This window comes from Giraffa tippelskirchi, chromosome 3 (assembly GCF_054371585.1).
Source record: "Giraffa tippelskirchi isolate mGirTip1 chromosome 3, T2T-mGirTip1v1.2.pri, whole genome shotgun sequence".
NCBI lineage: Eukaryota > Metazoa > Chordata > Mammalia > Artiodactyla > Giraffidae > Giraffa > Giraffa tippelskirchi.
Window position 1 is genome coordinate 5,437,919 of NC_137277.1, and position 24,450 is coordinate 5,462,368.

Here is a 24,450-nt window from a genome sequence, read left to right on the forward strand (position 1 = left end):
CCTGTGTTGCAGGCAGATTCTTTACCACGGAGCCACCTGGGAAGGGGGCGGGGGGAGGGATAAGTTAGGAGTGTGTGGTTAGCAGATACTCGCTGCTGCCGCTGCTCGGTCACTTCAGTCATCTCAGACGCTTTGCAACCCCAGGGACCATGGTCCACCAAGCTCCTCTGTCCACGGGATTCTCCAGGCAAGAATACTGGAGTATTCATGAATACTAGGTTGCCATTTCCTTCTCCAGAGGATCTTCCCAACCCAGGGATCAAACCCACATCTCTTATGTTTCCTGCATTGGCAGGCAGCTTCTTTACCTAACAAAGGCCACCTGGGAAGCCCAGATACTTACTACTATATATAAAATAGATAACGGACAAGGACCTACTGTATAGCGCAGGGAACTCTACTCAATATTTTGTAATAACCTATGAGGAAAAAGAATCTGAAGAAAAAAAGGCATATATGTGTGTGTATAACTGAATCACTATGCTGTTCACCTGAAGCTAACACAACTGTAAATCAACTGTACTCCAGAAAAAAAAAAAAAAAGATGGACACTTCAAGTCTCAGTTTGCAAGTGACCACTCTAGAACCAAACCCACTCTTCTGACTCATTCTTCTGGAATGTCTTCCCCTTACTATCCTTTAACCAAACATCCTAAAATCAGTTGGCATGGACTCTAAGCTAATGTGGTTGTTGGGTTCCGTATTGTGTACAGTGTGAAGGTTTTAGGCGGTCAAAATTGCCCTTGAAAATCCCTTAATCACCTTGAAAACTAGTCATACAGTGCTCAGGGTTTGTCCTGTCATATATACAGAAGCTCCCTTCTCTGACCTCTACTTAACAAATTAGCCGTATTAATTGATTCTTTCTGCAAAACAAGAAGAAACTCATCAACCTCCAAATGCCGAAGGCTAATGGCCTGCTTTCTGCGATACCCACACACTCCCGCTCCTACCAAACTGAGTTGGATGTTTACAAAGAGCCGCTTAGCACTGTTCCCAAACTTGTTTATGCCAGTTGTGCTTTTTATAGTAATTACATAATTTAATGAAATATGATGTAAGTGAGTAGGACAAGCATGAAAAAGGAGAAGAGTACATCGAATGCTTTGGAAAAGGAGTACTTTGATAACACAAAGTTTCCAAAATGAAAGAGTGTGGAGTTAGTCATGGACAAGAACTGTAGAGTATTAGGGAAAGCATAATAACATCTAGGGACTTCCCTGGAGGTCCAGTGGTTAAGAATCCACGTTCCACTGCAGGGGGCACAGGTTTGATCCCTGGCCAGGGGACTAAGATCCCACTGGCTGCAGGGCATAGCCAAAAACAATCAAATAAAATAAAATCTAGGATTTGGCTCTTATACCAATTCATCATTTCTACTCTGGGAAGTGGAGATTCTGTGTATTCGCCCGTTTCTCCAATTTTGGGGATAGCAGTTGGTCCTGAGACTTCATTCACTTCTCTTATGAATCTAAGAAGTGTTGATTTTTCCATTTGCTTAGTTTTCCACTCGTTGTTTGAATGGGCTCGCACTTTCCAAGCTCCTCACAAGCCAGAAACTGGAAATCTTCAGTTCCAAGTTCCTGTACATTTTTGCTTTACTTTAAAGAGATAGACACTGGAATTCACTGATGATACATTTTAGATGTGTAAGAAAGACCAAAACTCTACACACAGAAAAAAAGGAAAAATGAACAGATTTGGTGGATTAATTTACATTTTCAAGTTTTAAGTAAAAATAAAGTGAAGAAGTTACATACATATTTACATGTTTGAAATTCCCTGCTTTAATTATGTCTTGATTAGTTGAGCAGCCTTTGTATGTATAAATACCTGACATGTGTTATGCAAGGCTTCCCAGGTGGCTCAGTGGTAAAAGAATCCGCCTGCCAATGCAGGAGATGCGAGTTTGATACCTGGGTTGGAAAGATCCCCTGGAGAAGGAAATGGCAACTCAGTCCAGTATTCTTGCCTGGGAAATCTCATGGACAGAGGACCCTGGCGAGCTGCAGTCCATGGGTCCGGAAAAGAGTCGGATGACTTGACAAACAAAACAAAAACTCATTATACAACGTAGACTATATAAAAGACGTGTACTATGTAAAACTGAGTGGCATTACACGTACTATTTTATTATGATGATCTTCACTTTTGGCCACACCCATGGCACACAGGATCTCAGTTCCCTGACCAGGGACTGGATTCTTGCTTTGGAGCGCAGAATCTTAACCACTGGACTGCCAGGGAAGTCCTGCATTTTATGTCCTACTAAAATTATTTTCCCATCACTCTCTTATCTGAATCCATCTGATATAACTTGTGGGAGAGAAATGTGGTCTAGTCTAAGACCTGTGTACTCAGAAATTCAGCAAGTCAAGCCCTAACTCTAAATCTGGGTGGATTAACTAGGTTAGAGTCACCACATGCCACAGTGGTTCTTACTACATCAGAATCACTAGGGTATGAGGTGCTGGCTTTGTCAAAATTAGGTGAAAATGAGCAAGAAACTTGCCCTCATGTATCAGAGAGGCAGCGTTTATCTCTAGAACCAGCCTGCTTTAGAACAAATCCTGCCTTCTCGAATACTCAGGGGCAAGCCACTTAAATTCTCCCTGATCCAGTTTCCCTCCCAGGGGGTAGGCACAAGCATTCCAGGAAGCTAATCAATGTAAAGTGATTACAACAGCGTCTGGCACAGGGTAGATGCCATAGGAGCATTGTTCAGTCATGTCCGACTCTTTGTGACTCCATGGACTGCAGCACGCCCAGGCTTCCCTGTCCATCACCAACTCCCGGAGTTTACTCCGACTCATGTCCATTGAGTCCGTGATGCCATCCAGCCACCTCATCCTCTGTCGTCCCCTTCTCCTCCTGCCTTCAGTCTTTCCCAGCATCAGGGTCTTTTCCAATGAGTCAGCTGTTCACATCAGGTGGCCAAAGTATTGGAGTTTCAGCTTCAGCATCAGTCCTTTTGGTGAATAGGAGCATTAGCTATTGCTATTACTATTATTGTTCATCATTATCATTTTGCCTCTAATTGGGCATAATCTCAGAGGCTCTTATCTTGAAAGTGTAAAATAGGGACGTTGCTGGTGATCCAGTGGCTAAGATCCCACACTCCCAGTGCAAAGGGCCCTGGTTCAATCCCCGGTAAGGGAGCTAGATCCCACATAACTAAGAGATCCCACAAGCCACAATAAAGATGGAAGATCCTGAGGGCAGCCAAACAAATATATTTTTTTTAAGTGTAAAATAAAACAGTGCATTTCACTTGAAGGCACAGACGTCCACTCACCCATGAATTAAGAAAGCAGAAAAATTTGAACCCTTGACTCTCTTTGCAAAACCACAGCAAGGCTAAGAATGGGTGTTTCAGGATCAGATTACTTGAGAGTGATATGGGGGTGGGGTTTACCCTCCAGGGAGGAGAAGAATGAATGTTGCTTCAGAATTCCAAAAAAAAAGTTTATTTATAAAATACTGACAAGTTTGACGGGACATGGGACCTCTCGTGGTATATATTTCAAATCAATTTCTTTGTTACCTTTCATTCAAAAAATAAACCTGCTAACAAGCTATATGACATATAGATATATATATATTTTCTTACAGATAGACACCTGCCATAATGAATACTCTCCCCATAATTTTTCTTATATCTTTTAAATCAAAAAAATAAAGATTTGTGTTGGGTTTTGTTTTTGGAGTCTGTATGTGTAAAAGAAGGTAACACATTTAAATGCTTTTGGTTATTTTTACAGAAACAAAGAGAAGGGGGGTGGGGTGTCCCAAGAGGGCACCTGTGCTGGGGGGGTGGTCAGGGTGGCCGCCAGGTAGGTCCCCACAGAGGCCCTCGGAGCCGGAGGCAGGTGTTCAGGTGGCCCCCTCCCCCCTTTCGCCCTCCAGCCCCTCACCAACTGTGGGCACCTTCCACTGGGCACCAGGTGAGGGAAGCCCCCGCCCAGAGTGGGGATGGGGAGGGGCTCTGGCACCTTTGAAAGCTCTGCCCAGGGAGGTGTGGGCAGAGACAGAAGGCCTCGGGCCAGCGAGCAGCGGGGCGGGGTGGCCGGAGGCCTCTTCCTTCTGAGTCTGGGCAGTGTCAGTCCGGAGACTGGAGGGGAGGTGGCTTGGCGCCCTGGACTCCCCGGAGCCCCGGGAGGAGGGCGCTTCTGCAGCCCCGGGCAGTGTTTTGGTTGGTCATCTTGGCAGTCTGGGTGAGGAACGGATGTGAACACAGGAGGCACGGCCAGGAGGGCAAAGGCCGTGCTACTGCGCCAGGTGTGAGCTGCCCAGGGCAACTCCAGGTTTCCGGAGGGCACAGAGAGGCGAGGCCGAAGGAGCCAGATGCTGTCTCCAGGTGAACCCGCTCCGGGGGCAGTCAGGGGAACACGGGGTCTGATGCCACCGGCCCAAGAAACCGAAGGGCAGGGAGGCTCCCCGTGACCCATGGGCAGTGCCCACACACACCTCTCCAGCGCAGCCAGGTGTCTGGACAGGAGCCGCCACTGCCCCAGCAGATATGTAAACAAGGACAAGGAGAAGTCCTCTTGGGAATCTAGAGGCCCACGGCTGGAAGCTGGGCTTCCAGGTGTGGCTGGGGCGGTGGAGGCACCGTTCCAGGTGGGTGGGGATGGACGGAGGGTGGGACTTTCACCGGGGGCCCGCCCGCCTTCCGGCTCCTGAAGAGCCCTGGCTGGCAGTGTTCTCGCCCTGCCCTTTCAGACAACAGAGCCCAGCCTCGCCCCACGTGGGAGAGACTCAAGCTGCCTATGTTTCACTGGAGGCAGCCAGCCTCTCCAAGGGGGTTGCTGACGCAGGTACGCTGTGCACTGTGTGTATAATGGCGCGCGCATGCATGAGCCCATTGAGCGAGAGCCCAGGTGAGCGTGGGCGCCGCCCCACAGGTGCACGCGAGCGTCAGCGCGGGTGTGCAGGAGCGCGTGGGGCGGGGCGGGCGAACGTCTTAATGCACAAGGTGATCCGCGGAAGGCAAAAGGGCCTCCTGTGAACTGTATACGTGTGTCCACACAGCGTTTCTCCTGGTCCCGGCTCCCTCCCCCAATCCCTCCCTGGGCTGGGCAAAAAGTTCTTCATGTAAACCAGGAAGGACTTTCTGTGGTTCCACACACAGCAGAGAAACGGATGAGGTGGTTTTAAAGAGAGGGAGAGAGGGAAGGGCACCTGCCAGAGGAGTCTCAGGCCTGTGTCCTCCCTGCGGGGAAAGACCCTGCTTCCCTTTCTAGACCCCCTGAACCAGGAAGCTGCTGGACCACAGAGGTGGGTCAGCCCGTATGTGGAGCCATCTTCCAACTTTCCCCCATCGTGTTTCCTGGGGGTCCCAGTGCCTGGGGAGGAGCCCCCAGCTGGGTGGCATGCCCTTTACACGGGCCCCCAGCCCTGCTTCCATTCCAGGCACCCGTGTTGGGGCCAGTGGGGAGGGGACAGCCCTGCAATGTCCTTGGCTTGTTTCTCAGATTCTCCCCCGTTCTCCACGTTGCCCTCAATGGGGCGTGGCCTCCTCCCGGGTCGGGGGCGACTGGGACTGGAGCTCGCCACTGAGGGGTCCCATCTGGGCCATCCCTCTCCCAGAGCAGCCTGGGGGATGGGCCCCTTTGCAGGGCTCCGGGGTGGGGTGGGCACCCAGGGAATTTGCTGGAAAGGCTACTCCTTAAACCCCTGCGTCCGGAAGCTCTGGGCTGATGGGAAGACCCAGGGCACCAGAAGTAGCTTTTTAAAGAACATTCCTCCGGGCAACTCGTGTGTGTGTGAAAGCTCTGCTTCCCATCAGCTATAATTGTCCCGTGGTCCCATCTGACCTGTTCTCCCGGAGGCCTGGCTGTGCACCCCAGGAGCTTGTGTCCAGCTGGGAGGAGGCCCCTCCTCACTCTGAGCCTTGGCAGACTGAGCCGAGTCTGGAAGACGTTTCTGAGGGTTGGGGTGGCCTCTGCCTTTGTAAACCAGGCGCTGAGAGCTCCAGCCTCTGCACCAGGGACTTGGCCCGCCCCTTGGGCTCCTGTGTCCCTGTGCTGAGGCGGCGGGGTTCTTAGACATGAAAAATGGTGGGCTGGGAACGAGGGACACAGATCTGAAAGTGAGTGTCCTCCTGGCTAGGAGGACCCAAAGGGATTTCTCCTGGAGAGGATCCCTGGACCCTTTGCTTTGTGAGTGCAGGGTGTGTTTGTGTAGGGGTGGGGGTGGGGGGGGGGTGGGGGGGTGGGGGTGGGGGTGGGGGGGGGTGGGGGGGGGTGGGGGTGGGGGGGTGGGGTGGGGGTGGGGGGTGGTGGGGGTGGTGGTGGTGGTGGTGTGTGTGTTTGTGTGTGTGTATAGGTGTCATGCCTCACCCCTGCCTAGCCTGCAGTCCCTTTTCTTGTCCCTGTAGCTCCCTTTTCCATCTTCCTTTAAGAAGGTCAATGGGGGGGGGGGCGGCGGCAGGTGGTACCTGAATTGGAAGAAAGAAGAAAGTCCAAGCGTCCTTCTTCCAGTCCCGACGGGCTGCCCCACGCTCCGTTATCCCAGGGATGCTGGGCCAGCGCCCCCCTCTCTGTTCCCGAGTCCATCTCTCCTAGTCTGTGCTGGGGGGTGGGGGGAGTGAATTCAAGTAAAGGAACGGCTGGGTTCAGTGGGTGGGACGGGGGAGCATTCCCCCACCCCCAGGGGCCCTCCTCTTCCTTGTGTTCACTACAGAAAGGTCAGTGAGGAGCAAGGAGCTGGGTAGGCAAAGTCTCACCCTTGAGCTGGTTTCATTTTCCTAAATAAACCAGATGCTTGGGGAGGACACTGAGCGGGGGGTGAGGAGCCAGGCTGCATGGGGTGGGGGGAGGGGCGCCTGCCCCCAGGGATGCCCGTCCAGGCACCAGCCAGCAGTGGGCCCAGAGCTACGGCACATGCGGAAAGGAGCAGCCGGCCGGACTTCCAGAAGCTTCCTGGCTCCGGCCCCGCCCCCCCCTCCCCCGAGAGCCCTCCAGTCTGTCTCCATAGGCCTAAACCCACTGGTGTCCACTGCAGCCACCCCTCCACCCCCCTGCTCCGCCCCTTGAAGCAGCAGCAAACCCCACAATGTCGAAGCCACACACGTCCCCTCGCGGTTTTTCTCCATCGTCCTCAACAGCGGCTTTGCTGGCCCTGGAATCTCTGGAAAAATAAACTCAGGAGGTGAAAAGTTGACTTGGTTTCTTGGTGTTTTTGTTTTCTGGCAGGCAGTGCGGGGAGGGGTGGAGAGGAGCTGGGTGCCCTGTTTTCTCTCCTTCTCCTCTTCCGCCGAGGACGGCATCAAACGAACGATGAAAACCCTGCGATGGGGGCCCGGGAGCCGGGGGCGAGGCTGCTGGGGGGACGGTAGAGGGTGCTCTGCTGGCTCGGGGGGTTCGGCGGGTTCTGGGGCGTTGGGGTCCGACTGGCCTTGGGCCGGAAGAGGCTGCCCTGCTGGGCGCTGCTGCTGTTGGAGAGGGTGGCGTGGTCCGGCTCTCCTGGGTCGCTCTCCGTGTAGCTGTAGGCCTGAGCCCGAGAGATGCCCTTCTGCTGGCGGCGCCAGGAGTTGTAATAGGTGGGGTCGCTGATGTAGTGGTTGACGAAAGAGTGGGCCTTCTGGTGGCTCGCGTCGACCTCGTACTCACTGTCGCTTCCCTGGGAGGGCAGAGAACCGATGGGGTGTCAGCGACCCTGGGGACGGGTCAGCACGGTCAGGGCTGGGAGACACCTCTCAGCCTCCTCCGCACCCTGCACCGTGGCCATCGCAGCCCCGTGTCTGCCACGTGGGTGAAAGGCATTCAGAACACACGATGGGTAGGACGTGTCTACCCCAGAGCTGGCATAGAGCCTGCGGACTCCCACGTGACCCAGAAGACCCAGGTTCTAAGCTTTTGAAAAAAAATCAAAGTGAGGGGTGGGATGCGGGGTGGGAGGGAGGCTCAAGAGGGAGGGAATATATATATATTATATACACATATATGTAATATATGTATATATTAATACGTATAGTTGATTCATGTTGTACAGCAGCAACCACCACAACACTGTAAAGCAATTATAGTCCAATTGAAAAATAAATTAAAAAAGAGAAAGAGCTCCATGAATCAGTATAAAAAAAAGAAAAAAAAATCAAAGTGAAATTCACACACCACTGTCAAGGGTCCGATTCACCGGCATTTGGTACATGCACAGTGTCAGGCAACCATCACTTCTTTTCGTTTCAAAACATTTCCGTCATCACCCCTAGTAAAACCCTGTACCCACTAAGCAGTCGCTCCCCACTTCCTCCTCCCCAACCTCCTCCCCTCAAAGCCCACCCTGGCAACCACCCATCCACTCTCCTCTCCATGGATTGACCCATTCTGGATATTGCATGAAAATGGAATCACACCATATGCGGCTTTTGTGTCTGAGCTTCTTTCATTTAGTATGATGTTTTCCAAGGTTGAATGCATCATGGTTCTTTTCTTTCTGTATTTCTGATGCTTTGTTATCTTTGCTGACCCTGGAGGGACTGCCCCTCCCAAGACTAGACAGGTCTTAGACAGCAAGCAGCTTTTTATACCCAGAGCCCCTGCCTGCATCACCTCCTCTGGTGGGCGCTTACACGCTGACTTGGACCCACTATTTCCTGCCCCCAATCACCCCAGGGTCAGGTACCAGATAACTAGAGGCAGCCCCTACCCTCCAGGGTCCCCTGAATTTTTTCAGACTATGCTAAGCCTGCTTGCCCTGCCTGTGGGAACCTGAATAAAGGGCCTGTTTTCCTGTTTTCTTCCTGTTCCATCCACCTCCTCCCCAAGCTTGGTGCCTCCTCATGTGGCTCCACGTGGTCTGGGGTGCCCCCTCTTCTGGGGCACTGTGAATAACAAGCTATCTTTCCCCTAGCAGTCATCTCCTGATCTGCTGGCCTCATCAAACCTGGAGAATAACCAACCTACATTAAAAAATAGAGGTTCAGGGACCTCCCTCGTGGTCCAATGGTTAAGAATCCACGTTGCAGTACAGGGGATGTGGGTCTGATCCTGGTTGGGGAACCAAGACTCTACATGCCATGGAGAAAGTGAACCTGAGCGCTCTGGGGCCTGGGCACCACAACTACTGGGTTGGCACAGCCCAACTGGAGGGTCCACGCGCTGCAACTGAAACCCGATGCAACCAAATAGATACATAAATCTCTAAAAGAGTAAATAAAGTAGAGGTTCACGCATGATACACTGAGTTCCAGTCCCGGTCCAGCCTCTGACTTACTGTGTGACTGGGGACAAAGCCAGGACCAGATTGGAAGGCCTTCAGAGGCTCCTGGCACTGAACAAAATGCTGATGCTCACCCACGTGTGATCCAAAATAAAAGCTACACTCAGTTATAAAAGAAGCCCGAGAAGGATTATCCACAGAAGTTCTGAATTTTCACACGGTGATGACCCTGAAGCTTTGGGGGAGAAATAAAAAAAATCAAATTATCCTTAATACGGTTGACATTCTGGGGTCCTTGGTCAATGCTCTAGCTGGGTTTTGGGAAAATCGGTACAAGACAAGAGTCCATCTGGTTCATAAAGTAACATTCGACTCTGAATCGTGGAGCTAAAAATATCATGCATCCCTTCCCCACCCCCAGCTCCCAGCGATGTTTTGAGAACTAAGAAGACAACAGATGGAAAGACCTTTAGAACTCTTTTGAAGGGATGCACTGGTTTTAGTGAACCGGACATGCTCAACAAATATCATTCCAGAAGACGAAGCTCGAGTTGCCTCATCTCTGCTTAGTGAATACATGCTTGCAGGCAGTAAACTCATTTTATCAGCCAGAGTGAAATACACATTGGGAAAACCCTGCAGTCCGGTGAGTCCGATATAAACAAGTCCAGGATAATCATCTGTGTCTTGCTCTACAGGCAGAGAAAATGGAGGGCTTCCCTGGTGGTTTGGTGATTAAGAACCCACCTTACAATGTAAGGGACACCGGTTCGATCCCTTGTCCAGGAAGATTCCACATGCCCCGGAGCACCTAAGCCCATGTGCCACAACCACTGAAGCCTGAGGACGCCTAGAGCCCCTGCTCCCCAACAAGAGAAGCCACTGCAATGAGAAGCCTGCGCACTGCAACTACCCACCACAGCCAAAAAAATAAACACATAAATCTTAGGAAAAAAGAGAAAATGGAGCGTTGCCCTTGCCCAAAGTTTCTGAGCTATGTATGGGAAAGGTAGTGTGCACCTGTTTTCAGGAACTCAAAGTCCTTTATGGCATCTAAGCCTTCAAGAGAAACAGGTACAAAGCACAGAACTAAAATGATACCAACTCTGGAGCAGGCTCTCTGCCAGATAGGAGGAAACGCTGACTTGCGTTCTCCTATTTAAATTTCACGGCTCTGGGCTGTAGCGCCGATGATGCTACTACCTGAGTGCTGATGAGTGAGGGCTTTGCCCAAGGGAAGGATGAGCTGGACCGGAGGACCTGAACACACATTGGCCTGATTTTCCAAAACCTACACATGCTGTGAACTCCCGAACTCCTGCCTGGAGGTCACAGACGGGAAGGGGAACTCCTCTGTCCTCGAGGGGGATGTTAAATGCTCCCAGATTGATCTGCTGATTCATGTGCTCTGGCTCTTCCCCTCCGCCTCCTCCCCCTCCCCAATCCCCACAGAGCTCCCCGCCACCCCAGCAGGCACTCCCAGGACCCCCGTCGTCTTGGCAGGCAGAGCTGGCTGCCCACGACAATGGAAAGTCCCTCACCCATTCTCCCCGTGATGCAGAGCAGCACAATACAAGCGCTTTCTTTGCCGACAGCCCAGCTGCCCGCCCAGGAGGGAACAAAGGGGCTGCACAGACCGGAGGGCTCCGTATGCCAAGGGCAGGGAAGGGGGCCAAGGGGTGGGCACCTGAAGCCCGGGGCTGCAGTGAGGCCAGCCCAGGGGCAGGAGGTCTGAGCAAGACGTGGAGGATACAGGAGGCTGGGGGGTTCCCTGGGGTCCGGGCGCAGTGAGGGTCTGTGAGTGTGGGGACCAAGAGAGGGGCGCCCCACGGTTTTCCCTACAGGTTAGCTCTCTCTTGGAGGGCACCTATCAGCTGGCTGGAGTGACTGCTAGATGTTCTAGAACTTCAGCCAGCCCCAGGCCCCAGCCTTGGAGAGGCATCCCCAAATCACTGTGGGTCTGGAGTGAACGAGTCTCTAGGCTTGGGGGTTGGGGGGACAGAGGCACCACCTGATTCTGTCCCTCCTCAGCTGGGTAAGTGTGGACCTATCACTTATCCTCTCTGCCTCAGTACCCTGGTCAGTACAATGGGTGGATCCTGACGTTCACAGGATGAACTGAACTGATATATTCGAGAACAGTGTAAAGGTATCATTAGGGAGAAGGTGAAAGGGGTCTGTGTGACACACGGGGCCTGAAGCCCCTCTGGGAAGGATCACGGGGGCACGGGATAAGGGAGACTGACTCACATTTTTAATTAAATTTCTTTTTGCCGCACTGTGCAGCTTGTGGGATCTTAGTTCCCTGACCAGGGACTGAACTCACACCCACAGACTTACCACTAGACCACCAGGGAAGTCCCAAGTGGAGGCTGACCCAGTGCTCAGACAGCCGGGAAAGGAGAATGCTTGGTTCCTGCCTACCCCCACCCCCACCCCCACCCCCACCCCCAGGATGAAGCCGCGACCAGCAGGGTGGGGAAGGGGCCTCTCTGGCCCTCCTGGGGGCCCAAACCAAAGCCCATTTGTCCAAATCATCTCCTGCCCTCTGTTGAGCACCTACTGGGTGCCACTGGACTGGGACAGCAAAGCCAGCGGAGGAGGGGTGTGGCGGGGGAAGGGGGCGGCTAGAACCTGGCCCGCCCCTCCCCCAGCTCCCCAACAGCACAGGAGGGGGTCTCTGCACGCACTCCCCTTTGTCTCCACCTCCTCGAACATCTGTTTCTTTTCTGGATGGGGGTGGGGTGAGAAGAGAAGAAAGAAAGCGAGGCGGGTACCAGGGGCTCCCACTCCTGCTTTCAACTCTCGCCCGGCCCTCGGTAATTGAATGCAGCTTCCCAGTCGCCGGCCTAGCACAAAGGGGGCCTTTCATGGCCAGCCCCTGGCTGCCAGGCAATCAGGCCACCGCTTCAGCTCCCAGGCCTCTTAACAGCAACTCAAAGCCACTCCATCAGCAATTACTGGGCCTGGGGAAGGGGGAGAGGGCAGGCCACAGGCTCGGAGCGAGGGAGGTGGGGACCTGAAGGAGGGAGGACCCTGAGAAAGGACCCAGACAAAAGAGAGGGAGCAAAGGAAGGCCTTCCTCTTTTCTGTTTCTTTCTGGAAGCAGGGACGGTTGTGTCAGATCAGCAGGAGATGAGGCAAGCGCTGTCCCGGGCCTGGGGACCAGGCAGAGAGCCCTTGGGTATGTGTTTGTGTACACTCAGTTCTGTCCGATTCTTCGTGACCACATGGACTGTAGCCCGCCAGGCTCCTCTGTCCACGGGATTCTCCAGGCAAGAGTACTGGAGTGGGTTGCCGTGCCCTCCTCCACGGGATCTTCCTGGCCCAGGATAGAACCCTCGTCTCCTTGTGTCTCCTGCCTTGGCAGGTGGCTTCTTTACTAACTGCGCCACCCGGGAATTCACCTGGGAGCCCTTATCTTGTTGAATCTCAAGACGCCTGGTGGGGAAGTGTTGCTCCAGGTGAGGTGTCACCCTGGGCAGCTCCTTTGGAGACTGGCAGCTGGAGCTCCTCCCCCACCTGTGGTCCAGGTACCCCCCAGAGGACATTTTTCTCCGGGTTCTTGGGCTCCTTACCCCTCCCAGGTGCTACAGAGGGCCCAACCTGTGCATGACCACTAACTCCATCCAGGCCTCCCCAGGGGTCATGGGTTAGGAAGTGCCATTCTTAAACAATCCTTAGAGCCACTCCTGGCTAACTCTTCGGATTGGGTGCTCAATAAACAGTATATACAATCTAACATGTCCTATGGGACATGAGCAGGTGAGCACCGAAGAACTGATGCTTTTGAACTGTGGTGTTGGAGAAGACTCTTGAGAGTCCCCTGGACTGCAAGGAGATCTGACCAGTCCATCCTAAAGGAAATCCGTCTTGAATATTCACTGGAAGGACTGATGCTGAAACTCCAATATTTTGGCCACCTGATGTGAAGAACTGACTCATTGGAAAAGACCCTGATGCTGGGAAAGACTGAAGGCCGGAGGAGGAGGGGACGACAGAGGATGACATGGTTGGATGGCATCACCGACTCAATGGACATGAGTTTGAGTAAGCTCTGGGAGTTGGTGATGGACAGGGAGGCCTGGTGTGCTGCATGCAGTCCATGGGGTCGCAAAGAGTCAGACGCAACTAAGCGACTGAACTGAACTGATTGATAACTCCTTTTTCTTATAGGCTCAATTTCATGATAATGAGCTTACAGGGCTGACCCAGGACATCACAGAGAACTGAGTACCGATTAGAAGAGGCTTGCCATCACCTTGGAATTTCTCTCCCATTGAGATTTACTTGTGTGCTAACTATGTGATTTTTCTACCCAATGTGGGCTCTGACTTTGAAATGAAGTTGGACTGCGGCCATACTTCGTTTTTAGAAGTTCCATCACATAAGCCTCAGCCTTTGTGGGTCCCCCTGCCGGGAACCCCCTTCTCCTAGGCCCCTGGAGACACGGCCCCCAGCCCCACCCCGTGCTTTCTGGAGGGAAACCGGCCCTTCCTCCTCTGGCCTCCACCCACAGCCCTGTCCTGGCCTTTCCCACATGGCAGCATGTGTGTTTGTTTGTAAGAAACCTTGACTTTGTGTTTATTCCCAGATCACAGGGAAATGGCTGGGTAGCTAGAAATGGAAGAATCCAGTTCTGGAGGGTGACTTTTGGGTGGTCTGACTTAAAGAGTTCCAACCAGGTGGCACGGGCTGAATTCACTCTCCGGCGGCTGGCCCAAGGGGCCAGGAGTTGGCTGCTGACCCTGAGGGAGGTGCCCGGGAGGACTAACAGCGCCTCTCCCATGAGCCCGGAGTTAGCAGTCGTGAGGTCCTGCTCATGCTGGACACTGATGTGCAGTCCAGCTGCTTCTCATGGGGGCGAGTGAGCAGCACAGGGAGTCATTTATGGAGAGCGTTGGCATCTTCAGAGATGAAAGGGCCCAGGCGGACCCCGGGAGGTTTGGCCCCAGGTCAGGGGCATGCTGTGCATTGCTCAGTGGACATCGGAGGGAGGCCAGCTGCTCTGTCTCCCATCTGTCCCCTACTCCAGCCCACACGGAGCCCCTGGGAGCCGGGGCCCTGCGTTTGCACTTTTGGACCTGAGTCAACTCGCTTAAGCTCTCTGACCCTGGTTTCCCCATGCGTACAAAGATGACGCCGAGGCCTGCCTCGGAGGGCCGGTGTGAAGCTACACTGTGGAGAGGCACTGGGGTAGCCCACAGGCGGTGCAGCTGTTGTCATCGGTGCCACTCTGAAGGCCTCTTTGAATGTCTGAGATCTCTTGCTGGTTGAAAAGGAGTAACTTACAACCACAGATCTTTGTTTCTCTACCTGCTAACCATACTTGGTCTTGAGTCTGTCCAGCCTGATGACCTTCCCCAATGACCCTTTCATGGTTTCAATAGACACACACAGAGTGACAGCCTCCCAGTGACGGCAGGACTGACAGGGTCCCTGCCCTCAGGGGACGCATGGTGGGGGTTTAGTCACTAAGTTGTGTTCACCTCTTCTGACCCCCTGGACTGTAGCCTGCCAGGTTCCTCTGTCCATGGGATTTTCCAGGCAAGAATACGGGAGTGGGTTGCCGTTTCATTCTCCAGGCGATCTTCCTAACCCAGGGATCGAATTCGGGTCTCCTGCCCTCAGGGAACTTAGCTCTCAGAGTAAATAAACCTGGGGATTCCCTAGTGGTCCAGTGGTTAGGACTCTGCTTCTACTGCAGTGGGCACTGGTTCGATTTCTGGTTGGGGAACTAAGATCCCACATGCTGCATGGTGCAGCCAAAAAAGAAAAAAAAAATGGAAAAGGACAGAGTAAATAAACCCAAGTGAACTGAATCCAGCCCCAGATCAAACCCGGAACTATCCCACAGGTTGCAGGCGGAGCTCCAGGCCTGGGCTGTGGTCCTCAGATCTGGCATTCTGGAATCAGAAAGCCTCCTCTCTAAGGCGCGTGCTCGGGAGGGCGGGGTGGGGTGGAGTAGTGACTGGTCCCAGGTTGCTATGAAAATAGTGTTCACGAGAAGGGCTTGTTCTGAATAAATGAGACCAATAGCTAAATGGAGGATTCCGGGTGCTCTGTCCGTCCTGGGGCGACTTCTGAAGTGGGGTGCTCCTGGGATGGGAATTCTTCTCCCAGCAACTTCTTCAAGGCTGGGGGGCCCTGGCATGGCCTCAGGGGCCAGCTCTGCGTCCCATGTGGGTGTCCCCCAGACTCATGCAGGGTGTTCACAGAGAGCTCCCGGGACTGGGGCAGTCCCTTGCGGACTCAGAGGGGTTACTCTCTGAAAGGTCGTGGCTCAGCTGATGAGCGTGGATCACAATGCCCTCTGCAGAAGGTCAGGGGGGCTGGGCAGAGTAAACAGGGAGCCTCTTCTGCCGGCCACCACGATGCCCTCTCCACAGACAGGAGGCAAGAAGCCCTTGGTGACTGCCCCACCGACACCGGGAATCCCTTTTTTTGGGGGCTGTGTTGTAGGCATGGGGGATCCTAGCTCCCTGACCAGGGATTGAACCTGTGCCCCTGTATTGGAAGCATGGAGTCCTAACCACTGGACCACCAGAGAAGGCTCCCTTTACCCTTTTGACTTTTACCTTGGGTACCGACAAGCCAAAGGCTCATCATCATCTTTAGGGAGAAAGAAAGAAAAATGCTTCAGGAAGCATGGCCTTGTAAGTCCCCAGTACGGACGTGGCGGCAAACAGTTAACTACTCACAACAAGATGCCATAACCTGAATCACATGAGTCCCCATGTAAACCAGGCTAAGCTGCCTCCCCGCCAGCTCTGAGCTGGGGTGTCAGCTCCAGCCTCACTGGCTCTGCCAAGCCCGATGGTAACCCTGGAGCCGAACAAAACAGCAGTGAGCAAGAGAGAGGCCCTCAGTCCACAGGGCCGCGACCGGACCCCAGGCTTGCTGGCACCTCCTGCCCGGTCAGCAGCCCCACTCCCTGCTGGCCTTTCTTCCTTCTCACCCTCTCCCAGGACTGGACAGGAAGGTCCAGGGCGTGGGACACTGTGGCCTTTGGCGGCCCCTTCCTTGGCAAGCAGCAGGCTTGGCCGAAGCTGGGAGGGCTGGGGCGAGAGGCTGTAACATTGCTCGGCTGGAAAGCACCAGACCCCCTCTCCCCAGAGCCTGGGGCAGTGTCCACTCATGACCCTGCCTGACCACCCAATGGCAGCCTCTCTAAAGCCCTGTGTCTCCCAAAGGCACCGTCCCCTTCTCAGTATTAAGAGCTGTCATTCACTGAACGTAACCTCAGCAATCCTCCCCACTGTCCCACAAGCCCATTCTGCAGCTAGAGAAACTGATGCTCCCAGATACTACTCAGTACACCCACGAGGCCCTTGACTCCTAGGCATCAGAGCCAGGATGCAACTCAGGTGTGAACCTCCAAGGCTTAACGCCTTATCTTCCCAACCTTGGGGGCCCAGCCCCCCATTTCTGGAGCTCATCCTGACCCCAATTAGCCAGGTTCAGCTGTTCTCCGGCTCCGGCCGAGCAGGGCTCTGGTGTCTGCATCCCTCTCCTTGTCTTTAAGTAGAGACAGGCCAGGACGAACAGCAGACGGAGTCTGTGAGGGGAGCTCCTGCAAGACTCTTGCTCTTGGGAGTTCCAGGGACCCCACCAGCCCAGGTGCAGGCTCTGAGCACAGCTCGGGACGTGGCGGTTGACCTGAGCACGCTGTCCGGGGGATTTCCTGGGGGCCCTCAGTCTTTCCAGCCCGTAAAGGGAAGGAGGGCAGGAAGCAGTGGGCAGGCCCATACTTCGGGGTGGGGGGCTTCCCCCCATGTCTGCAGGGCACCAGGCCCTCCTGCCCCTCACCTGAGAGTCGGAGATTTCCGAGGGCTTCTCCGTCAGGCTGCTGCTCTCGGCCGGGATGAGGTCGTTGTACTTGGTGACGTCTTCATCGGAGTAGTGAAGGCTGCCCGGGCTGGGCCGAGGGGGAGACCTGGAGAGAGTGGGGGGCGAGGGGCTGAGGGGGAGACCTGGAGAGGGTGGGGGGCTGAGGGGGAGACCTGGAGAGGGTGGGGGGCTGAGGGGCAGACCTGGAGAGGGTGGGGGCTGAGGAGAGACCTGGAGAGGGTGGGGGGCTGAGGGGGAGACCTGGAGAGGGTGGGGGCTGAGGGGGAGACCTGGAGAGGGTGGGGGGCGAGGGGCTGAGGGGGAGACCTGGAGAGGGTGGGGGGCGAGGGGCTGAGGAGAGACCTGGAGAGGGTGGGGGCTGAGGGGGAGACCTGGAGAGGGTGGGGGGCGAGGGGCTGAGGAGAGACCTGGAGAGGGTGGGGGCTGAGGGGGAGACCTGGAGAGGGTGGGGGCTGAGGGGGAGACCTGGAGAGAGTGGGGGGCTGAGGGGGAGACCTGGAGAGGGTGGGGGCTGAGGGGGAGACCTGGAGAGAGTGGGGGGCTGAGGGGGAGACCTGGAGAGAGTGGGGGGCTGAGGGGGAGACCTGGAGAGGGTGGGGGCTGAGGGGGAGACCTGGAGAGGGTGGGGGCTGAGGGGGAGACCTGGAGAGGGTGGGGGGCGAGGGGCTGAGGAGAGACCTGGAGAGGGTGGGGGCTGAGGGGGAGACCTGGAGAGGGTGGGGGGCGAGGGGCTGAGGAGAGACCTGGAGAGGGTGGGGGCTGAGGGGGAGACCTGGAGAGGGTGGGGGGCGAGGGGCTGAGGAGAGACCTGGAGAGGGTGGGGGCTGAGGGGGAGACCTGGAGAGGGTGGGGGGCGAGGGGCTGAGGAGAGACCTGGAGAGGGTGGGGGCTGAGGGGGAGACCTGGAGAGGGTGGGGGGCGAGGGGCTGAGGAGAGACCTGGAGAGGGTGGGGGGCTGAGGGGGAGACCTGGAGAGGGTGGGGGGCGAGGGGCTGAGGAGAGACCTGGAGAGGGTGGGGGCTGAGGGGGAGACCTGGAGAGGGTGGGGGGCGAGGGGCTGAGGAGAGACCTGGAGAGGGTGGGGGCTGAGGGGGAGACCTGGAGAGGGTGGGGGCTGAGGGGAGAGCTGGAGAGGGTGGGGGATGGGGGGCTGAGGGGAGAGCTGGAGAGGGTGGGGGGCAGGGGAGCGAGAGGCCCTCTGAGGGACCCTCCATCTCTCCTTGTGTCTGGGCTTTGACAGGCCTGGGCCCTGGAGCGCAGAGCCTCGGGCTGGAGGCCTCAGGGTGTGTGTGTGTGTGGGGGGGTGTGTCTGTGTGTGTGTGTGTGTCTCTGTGTGTCTGTGTGTGTCTGTGTGTGTGTGTGTCTACGTGTGTGTGTGTCTACGTGTGTGTGTGTGTCTACGTGTGTGTGTGTCTCTGTGTGTCTGTGTGTCTCTGTGTGTGTATGTATGTGTGTGTCTCTAGGACTTGTAGGCCCAGGACCGGCCTCCCAAACCGGCTCAGGGAGTGGGGGGCTGGGGAGGCTGCACCTTGATTCTCCACTGGTGCTCCCAAGACCTCAGGCATGGGGAGCACCTTGCAGTGAACGTCACACAGCGTTTCTGGGCCCCGCTGAGACCTCCGGCACTGGAATCTCAGGTGAGGTCTGGACACCTGCCCTACAGACAAGCTCCCCGGGTGTCTCTCAGACTCACAAGGTGAGCTCTAGAGAGTGGACGCCGAGGGTCAGGGGAGACAAAGGGGCACACGGCCTCCCTCCTTCCATGTCTGCTCAGAGACCAGAGACAGGCTAAGGTCTGCCCTACCTTCGAAAAACCAGCCCTAGAGAAAGCTGTGTGCTTCCCAGGGAGTGAGAGGCCTGCCTGGGTCTGTCATCTCACAAACACCCAGGATGGGGCGCCTCGGGAGCTCCACCTGCTGTGGGGTGCATGAGAGGCGGGAGGCCGGGCTGGGGGCCGCGCAGGCTCCCCGAGCCCTGGGCAGGTGGCTGGGGTCCCCCATGGCTCAGCCTTATTCATGTCTTTCCCGGAAGGGGTACCAGGGGGCCCTGCCCAGGGCCCGATGCCCTGTGATTGGCCCAGTCAGCTCCAGGAAACCTTCTGGGCACAAAGGCCCTGAACCCCGGCTGTCCCGCCCAAGCCGGAGGTGGCTTCCTGCTGAAATGCCGCTCTGAGAACAACCTGGTGGCCGGTGACCATGTCACAAGCAATACCTCTGCCACCTCCAACCCTCTGTACCGTATCTGTGTGGATTTTATGCCAATCAACAAAGCTGCATCTTTAAGCTACTTAAAAATAGCAAAGCTACCAGCAGCATCACTAGACAAGGTAGGCAGACACAGGACACCGACAGGAGGCGGGAGATGCGGGGCCAGGCTAACATCGTCTTGGCAACACGCGCCGTGGCTGGGTCAGGCCTCCGGAGCCTGGGGCCGGTTTGGGACACATGGGATTTCTGTGTGTACACAGCGATGGAGGGGACACACGGGGCCCGTGGTGTGTGTACACTGGGGGTGTGAGAGGCGGGCGAGGCCAGGCTGTGGGTGAAACGCCCTCTTGTTTCATGTGGCAGGGCCCCGGAGCCAGCCTGGCGGGGCCGCGGTGGCCATGCTGGGCCGGCCACCACGGCCTCAAATGGCTCTTTCTTTGGAAAGCTGGCTTTGGCGGGAGATGAGAGCTCAGCCTGGCTGGCTGGCCTGCGCACCCCTCCCGCTGGAAGTCCTCCTGCTGAACACACACGTCGCCTCTTCCTTTCAGGACCAGACAGAGGGAAGCTTTGTGAGCTGACCCTGGGAGAGGCATCCCCTCAGTCCCGCGGGCACCTCCGATGAGCCGGGAATGTTAACGGGGCCGAGGCTGGAGCTCCTGAGCTGCAGCCCCAACCTCTCCCTCATGCTCTCGGAGCCTGAAACTGCCAGTCAATCAGGTGAAGCTCAGGTGAGCTCTAGTGATTGACCCCGACCTTGGAAACGGGTAGCCTGGCAGGCCACAGCGGGTGGGGCTAGGAGGGGCTCTGGGTGGAGAGGAGTCAGGTGAATATAGGAGCTGGGTGCAGCCTGGTCCTTTCCCGGTTGGCTGTTACCTTTTGAGGACAATGTGGAGTGTGTAGACTTGAGGGGTGGGTGGGAGAAAACTGTCTACAGCCACAGTGGGTGTGAGTAGGTACCTGGGGGAGAGGGCATCCCCTGTTTCCAGAACAGGAAGGTCAGGCTAAGGCAGAAGCAGTCATGGGGGACTCCTGGCAGCTCTTGAGTGTGTCTGCCCAGCCCACCTTTGCTGGGTGCCTCGCACCTTTGGGGCCAGTAGCTATCAGGGCTTCAGGCCTGTACCAGGAGCACTTGGCCCCAAACAGCAGTTAGTGGTTTGCAAAGTAGCGCAAGCAGTTTGCATCCTGCTGTGGTTGGCAGACACCCTCTGTCCCCAGCTCCTCGTGACTTTCTCCCCACCCCCCTGTGGAGCTGCCTGGGCCTGGCTCTCTCTGCCTAGTGACCATTCCCAGTGAATGCTGCTTCCAGGGGGGCTGCCCTGGTGGCTTGGTGGTAAAGAATCCACCTGCTAATGCAGGAGATGTGGGTTTGATCCCTGGGTCAGGAAGATTCCCCTGGAGGAGGAAATGGCAACCCACTTCAGTATCCTTGCCAGGGAAATTACATAGACAGAGGAGCCTGGCGGGCTAATCCATGTGGTCACAAAGAGTCGGACACATGGAGAAGGAAATGGCAACCCACTCCAGTGTTCTTGCCTGGAGAATCCCAGGGATGGCAGAGCCTGATGGGCTGCCATCTATGGGGTCGCACAGAGTCGGACATGACTGAAGCGACTTAGCAGTAGCAGTAGTAGCAGTAGATGGACAAATTGTCTGATTCCATTTACCTGGGATATCTAAGGAGTCAGGTCCACAGAGACAGGAAGTAGATGGTGCTGGGGGCCAGGGACTGGGAGGAGAGAGGGAGTTGGTGTTTCCTGGGGACCAGAGGTTCAGTTTGGGAAGATGAGAAAGTTCTGGAGATGATGGTGGGGATGGTTGCACAACTGTGTGAATGTGCTGTGGTTGTGAACTATGCAGGTTAAAATGGCAGAAAGTAAATGTGTAGTTTACAGTGAAAAAAAAAAAAAGAGTCGGACACAGCTGAGCATGCTGCTTCCAGGACAAAGGGAAGCCAGCTGCATCCTGCCTTCTCTGTGGCCCAGGTGATGCCGGACCCCACACCTCGACCCGCCCGATACCCCACACAGAGAGCCCACTACCTGGTGTACAGGCCATTCTTTCGGCAGAAGGAATTCTTGACAGAGAGTCGTCGGTTGTTGAGTTCCAGAGCAGGAAAACTGCTCTCATCCAAGCTCATCATCTCCCCATGGCCCAAGGCACCAGACTTGGCACTGTTGCCTGGGGAGGGCAGAGATTGACATCCATCACTCACTCCACAGAGAAGGAATTGGCAACTCACCCCAGTACTCTTGCCTGGAAAATCCCACAGACGGAGGAGGCTGGTAGGCTCCAGTCTATGGGGCTGCAGAGAGTTGGACGTGACTGAAGTGACTAAGCATGCAGTCACTCCATCCTTTTGGCCAGGTGTCCCCTTTCCCCTATGTCTGGGCTGCCCCCTCTTTCTTTTGTTAGGGTTGAAACCAAAACTGGAGATGGCGATTGTGTGTAGGAACCCTAGGAGACCCCCACCCCCATCAGAGCAGGTGTTTTTCCAGGAGAGAGAGAGACCTCCCAAACACCATCCTTGCCGAAAAGGGAGACGGTCACAAGAAAGTCCCATCCAGCCAGCTTACCTGCGTCTGTCTTCTTGGCATACTTCTTGCTCTGGCCTCGGATGATGAGCACAAAGACGAGAAGCAGGATGAAGATGAGGCCAACAAGGGCGATGACCACCAAGAACCACCACTCCTCGTAGAAGGGGTTGGCTTTCTGGGCTGGAGCATGGAGTGGGTGTCAGGTCCATGGTGCTCAGACCTGTCCTGCCTCCAAGCCTCCGGCTCCAGCTGGGACCCTACCACCTGCTCTCACACTTTACAGGCAGGTGAGTCTGTGCCCTCTGAATGAGGTAGAGTCTTGGGTTGGTAGGGATGGTTTCATCTCAAGGGCCAGCTCTGGTTTATCAGTAAAGGGGCCGCCTGGAGGGCTGGTTTGAGAAAGTGCTGAGGCCACTTCTAGATTGATCAGTGATGTCTACTAAAGACACGGGAGGAAGAGTGAGTTGAGGCGGTTCCTCGACTCCTGAGTGCTGGGACTGACTAGTGATGTCTGCTAAAGACACAGGAGGAGCAGTGTCTGTACGCTTGCTATTTTTTCTTTATTATTTTTCCTTGCCCAGGGGCTACCTTGATAGACATCAATGTCTGTTAGAAAGGTGCTTGCCTGGCCAGTGGTGGGCCTGGGAGAGCTTCTCTCCCAAGGTTCAGTAGGGACAGAATCTTTTCTGGTAGCCGGGAGAGTGGACGTGAGCAGGTCTTCAGAAAGGCTCCACCAGGCAGACTCCCCTTCTTTCAAAGCCCCCAGGACTGTGCTCCCTGCACCAGGTTGGTACTAATCCATGCTGCTGACTGAGGGGGCGGGCTCTTCTATTTCAGACTTGAAGTGCTGACTTCCTGTCATTTGGTTCTATCAATCAGGCCAAGGGCAAAAAGCACATGGTTTCTGAAACTCGCCCAGTAAGTAGAAACTTTGAACGCTATTCCTGTCTCGGGGGAAGTGCCCATTAAAAGTGATTAGATGTGGGGCCATGGGTTTTGATACTGGTCCTCTGTGAGCTCGGAGGTGATGGGAAGAGAAAGGCAGGGAGGAAGGGGGATGGAGGGAGTCTTGCCCTTGCAGGGAGCTGCTCACTCAGGCCTGTGCTTTACAGGCTGCGGGCTCTGTGTTAGGGGGTGGTTTCATCGATATACACAGTGTATGACCTGATGCCCTCGGATTTCCTGGGTGATGAGCCCACGGAAGCTCCCATCTTGGGCCCACCGATTCACCCTCAAGCCCATGGGGCCCCCTGCCCAGGGCTTCTGGAGTCCTTGGAAAGGAACCCTAAGACCTCTGCCCCCAAGCTCCTTCCGGAGTTGAAGGCTGATCTGGGCCCCGGCCCAAGGCTCTTGGCTTCGGAGAACTGAGAGGACAATGCTTTCTGGGCCCCCTGACCAGGGCTTCTGGGGCTGCTGCCTCTCCTCCCTCGTCCCCGCCCCAGACTCCCCACCCCTCACCCCGAAGGCGGTACCTGGCACAGACTGGGAGGGGCTGCTGGGGGCCCCGAAACCGTAGTCATTGACCGCAATGACCCGGAAGTCGTAGCTCACGCCCGGCTTGAGGATGTCCATGCTGAACGTGTAGGACGTGACCTCCTTGGGGATGTCTTTGATGAGAATGTCCCAGAGCCCCTCATCTGCGGGAGCACAGAGAGGGAGGCACCTGTTGGGAGGGGGCGGTCTGCCTGACCCTAACCCGTGCTCCCTGACCCCAGGCCTGTCTGGTCTGCCCCCTCGACACCGAATCCCCCGTGCTTGGCACCCAGTAGGTCCTCAGGAGATACTTTTTACAAGTATCTGACCCTTTTATTCTTTTAATATTTTTATACTTTAATTAATTAATCCCAGCCATGACTGCAAGGAGATCCAACCAGTCAATCCTAAAGGAAATCAGTCTTGAATATTCATTGGAAGGACTGATGCTGAAGCTTCAATAATTTGGCCACCTGATGGGAAGAACTGACTCATTGGAAAAGACCCTGATGCTGGGAAAGATGGCAGGCAGGAGAAGGGGACGACGGAGAATGAGATGGTTGGATGGCATCACCAACTTGATGGACATGAGATTGAGCAAGCTTCAGGAGTTGGTGATGGACAGGGAAGCCTGGCATGCTGCAGTCCATGGGGTTGCAAAGAGTCGGACATGACTGAGCAACTGAATTGAACTGATGCCGTGCAGCCTGTGAGATCTTAGTTTCCTGACCAGGGATTGAACCCAGACCCTGCCCGAGTCCTAACCACTAGACCGCCAGGAACTCCCTCTCCCTCTTTTTAATTAAAACCTCTGTAAAATATTGAAAAATGTATCATAGTGGAAAACTTTTTAACACCCAATCCAAAGCCACTGTCAAGTGAAGGAGCCTCACCATCCAGCACTTTGTGCAGAAGAAATCTATAGATTCATTTCTCACAACAGTAAAAAGTGCTGGCTGGCAGGCTTTTAAGAGGCTGCCTAATATTCTATCATGAGTCCCAGGGGGCTCAGATGGTAAAGAATCCGCTAGCAATGCAAGAGACCTGGGTTTGTTTGTTCCTTGGGTTGGGAAGATCCCATGGAGAAGAGCACAGCAACCCACTCCAGTATCCTTGCCTGGAGAATCCCATGGACAGAGGAGCCTGGTGGGCTATGGTCCATGGGGTCACAAAGAGTTGGACACGACTGAGTGACTAAGCACAACGTTCTATCATAAAGG

At 55.2% G+C, this 24,450-nt stretch overlaps 1 protein-coding gene across 1 annotated transcript in view; it reads right to left on the bottom strand.

Annotated features, from left to right (window-relative positions):
- Window positions 1-6,708: 6,708 nt before the first annotated feature.
- SDK2 (sidekick cell adhesion molecule 2) overlaps window positions 6,709-24,450 on the bottom strand; it is a 268,402-nt gene continuing 250,660 nt past the window's right edge. The window contains exons 41-45 of the mRNA XM_081581340.1: window positions 23,230-23,394; window positions 21,797-21,937; window positions 21,263-21,401; window positions 16,975-17,101; window positions 6,709-7,623 (exon numbers count right to left, since the gene is read on the bottom strand). Of these exons, the coding sequence (XP_081437466.1) occupies window positions 7,270-7,623; window positions 16,975-17,101; window positions 21,263-21,401; window positions 21,797-21,937; window positions 23,230-23,394 (926 nt within the window). The 3' untranslated portion in view covers window positions 6,709-7,269. The remainder of the gene's footprint in view (window positions 7,624-16,974; window positions 17,102-21,262; window positions 21,402-21,796; window positions 21,938-23,229; window positions 23,395-24,450) is intronic.